Source organism: Sphaeroforma arctica, assembly GCF_001186125.1.
Source record: "Sphaeroforma arctica JP610 unplaced genomic scaffold supercont1.6384, whole genome shotgun sequence".
Lineage (NCBI taxonomy): Eukaryota > Ichthyosporea > Ichthyophonida > Sphaeroforma > Sphaeroforma arctica.
This window is the reverse complement of record NW_014034174.1, coordinates 1-1667: the sequence shown is the minus strand read 5'-3', so window position 1 is coordinate 1667 and position 1667 is coordinate 1. Positions and strand designations below refer to the sequence as shown.

Below are 1667 nucleotides of genomic sequence, written 5' to 3'. Positions count from 1 at the left end.
TATACAGCTACGTACTGGTTCATGGCATGTTTGTGAAGTGTCCTGAAACAATCGATTCGCTCTACAAAGACAAACTTCAGCCAAAGACATCTGAAACACCCAAACACTGCACAACACCCCAAGAACATGTGCAAATAAACATAGCCAAGCAGTTGTGAGCACCAGGGAATGAGATAACACCACGCACCTCGTTTCCTTCATGGTGGACGGATCAGGGGTCAGAAAGGTACAGAACAAGACCTGGTCTTGGAAACTGCACTTCGCTTCCTGGTTGATAGCTTTGATGGTCTGTTCCAGCTTTGTAGCTTCTTGTTTGTACATTACGTCCGGCTGCGTGGGTATGGTGGGTTTAATTACGGCTTGAGTACTAATTCGCGGTTAGCATAGTTACACAAATGGGTGTTGACACATAGTCCAAAGCCACAATAAATCGGGCAGGGCACAAGTAGTAATTCTATTTTGTACAATTTCGGTTCTCCGACGATACACCGATGAGCCCAAGTGCCATTTCGTAAGTCTACAAGGTCATTGTCAGACTCGAAATGAAGTATGAATATTCACGGTGAAAACATGCGTCACTCCATTTGGCTCAATTTCTATGTGCATAAGACACGAGATTTAAAATAATAGGAGAATGTCGGCTTAAATGAGCCGAAATTGTTCGTATCGCCAGTCCACTGAATAACACGCGCTGTCTAGTGAGCATACTAACCAATTTCATTAGTATACATTGGCTTCGTGGAGTTTAGGGTTTAGGGTTTAAACTCTAAAAAATAGAGACAGAACCTACGCCTGAACAAGCTTACCCTCGATACACATAGCAACTCACTAAACAAGCACAAAAATCCTAAAACAGACCAACAAATTGCCATCGATAGTTCGCCCACATAGCAAATCAACAAACACACCCTTCCCCTCCCTCCAAACCCTAAAAATCCTAAACAGACAACCCCTCGTCCGCACACCCTGACGCACCTTGACCAGCAGATTGATGCTGCGTACCGAACTGCGCACAAACGTCATGACATCCTCGCCGAGCGGTAGCAGATGCTTGGCGATCCCAGGGGTGTCTAGATGTATCTGCCGATCCACACCCGTAGACACGGCCGTGAACAGCAGCAGGGGAACTAGCTGCGGCTGCACCTGCACCTGCACCTGCACCTGGGACTGGGACCCATCTTTTAATAATTGGTCCTGGGTCCGAGCCTGGACTTGGGGCTGGGGCTGGGGCTGGGTGTGTAAGTCATGCTTCTTTGTTTGCTGCAGTCCATTGATCTGCTCGTGGAAGGACTGTGCTCCTGTGAACCGTATGTGAATATCGGTACCAGGAATGACTACAGGTTTCGGTTCTATTGTATCGCGGTAGGTAGAAGATTGCAGAATCAAGGGGTAGAGATTCAAAGAGACGCACAATACCAGAGAGACGCACAATACAATATAAACGTAATGATGCAGAACATTATGTTGTAGTGTCAACTCAATGCATATCTATTGTGAATGGAAAGGAATAGTTTCTTCGGATACATAACATAACATGTGAATGTATATTTATTAAAAAACCCACAAACACACACACACACTTATATATATATATATATATATATAAACTATTACTATTATATTTATATACATATATATATATATTATTTATATATATTATTCTATAA

The 1667-nt window shown here is 43.5% G+C and overlaps 1 protein-coding gene across 1 annotated transcript; it reads right to left on the bottom strand.

Annotated features, from left to right (window-relative positions):
• Positions 1 to 975: 975 nt before the first annotated feature.
• On the bottom strand, positions 976 to 1334 carry SARC_15593 (hypothetical protein; the record flags this gene model as incomplete). The annotated part of the gene is made up of 1 exon (XM_014290292.1): positions 976 to 1334. A coding segment is annotated over one exon (359 nt), but the record flags the coding sequence as incomplete, so codon positions are not given.
• Between the last annotated feature and the right edge of the window lie 333 nt (positions 1335 to 1667).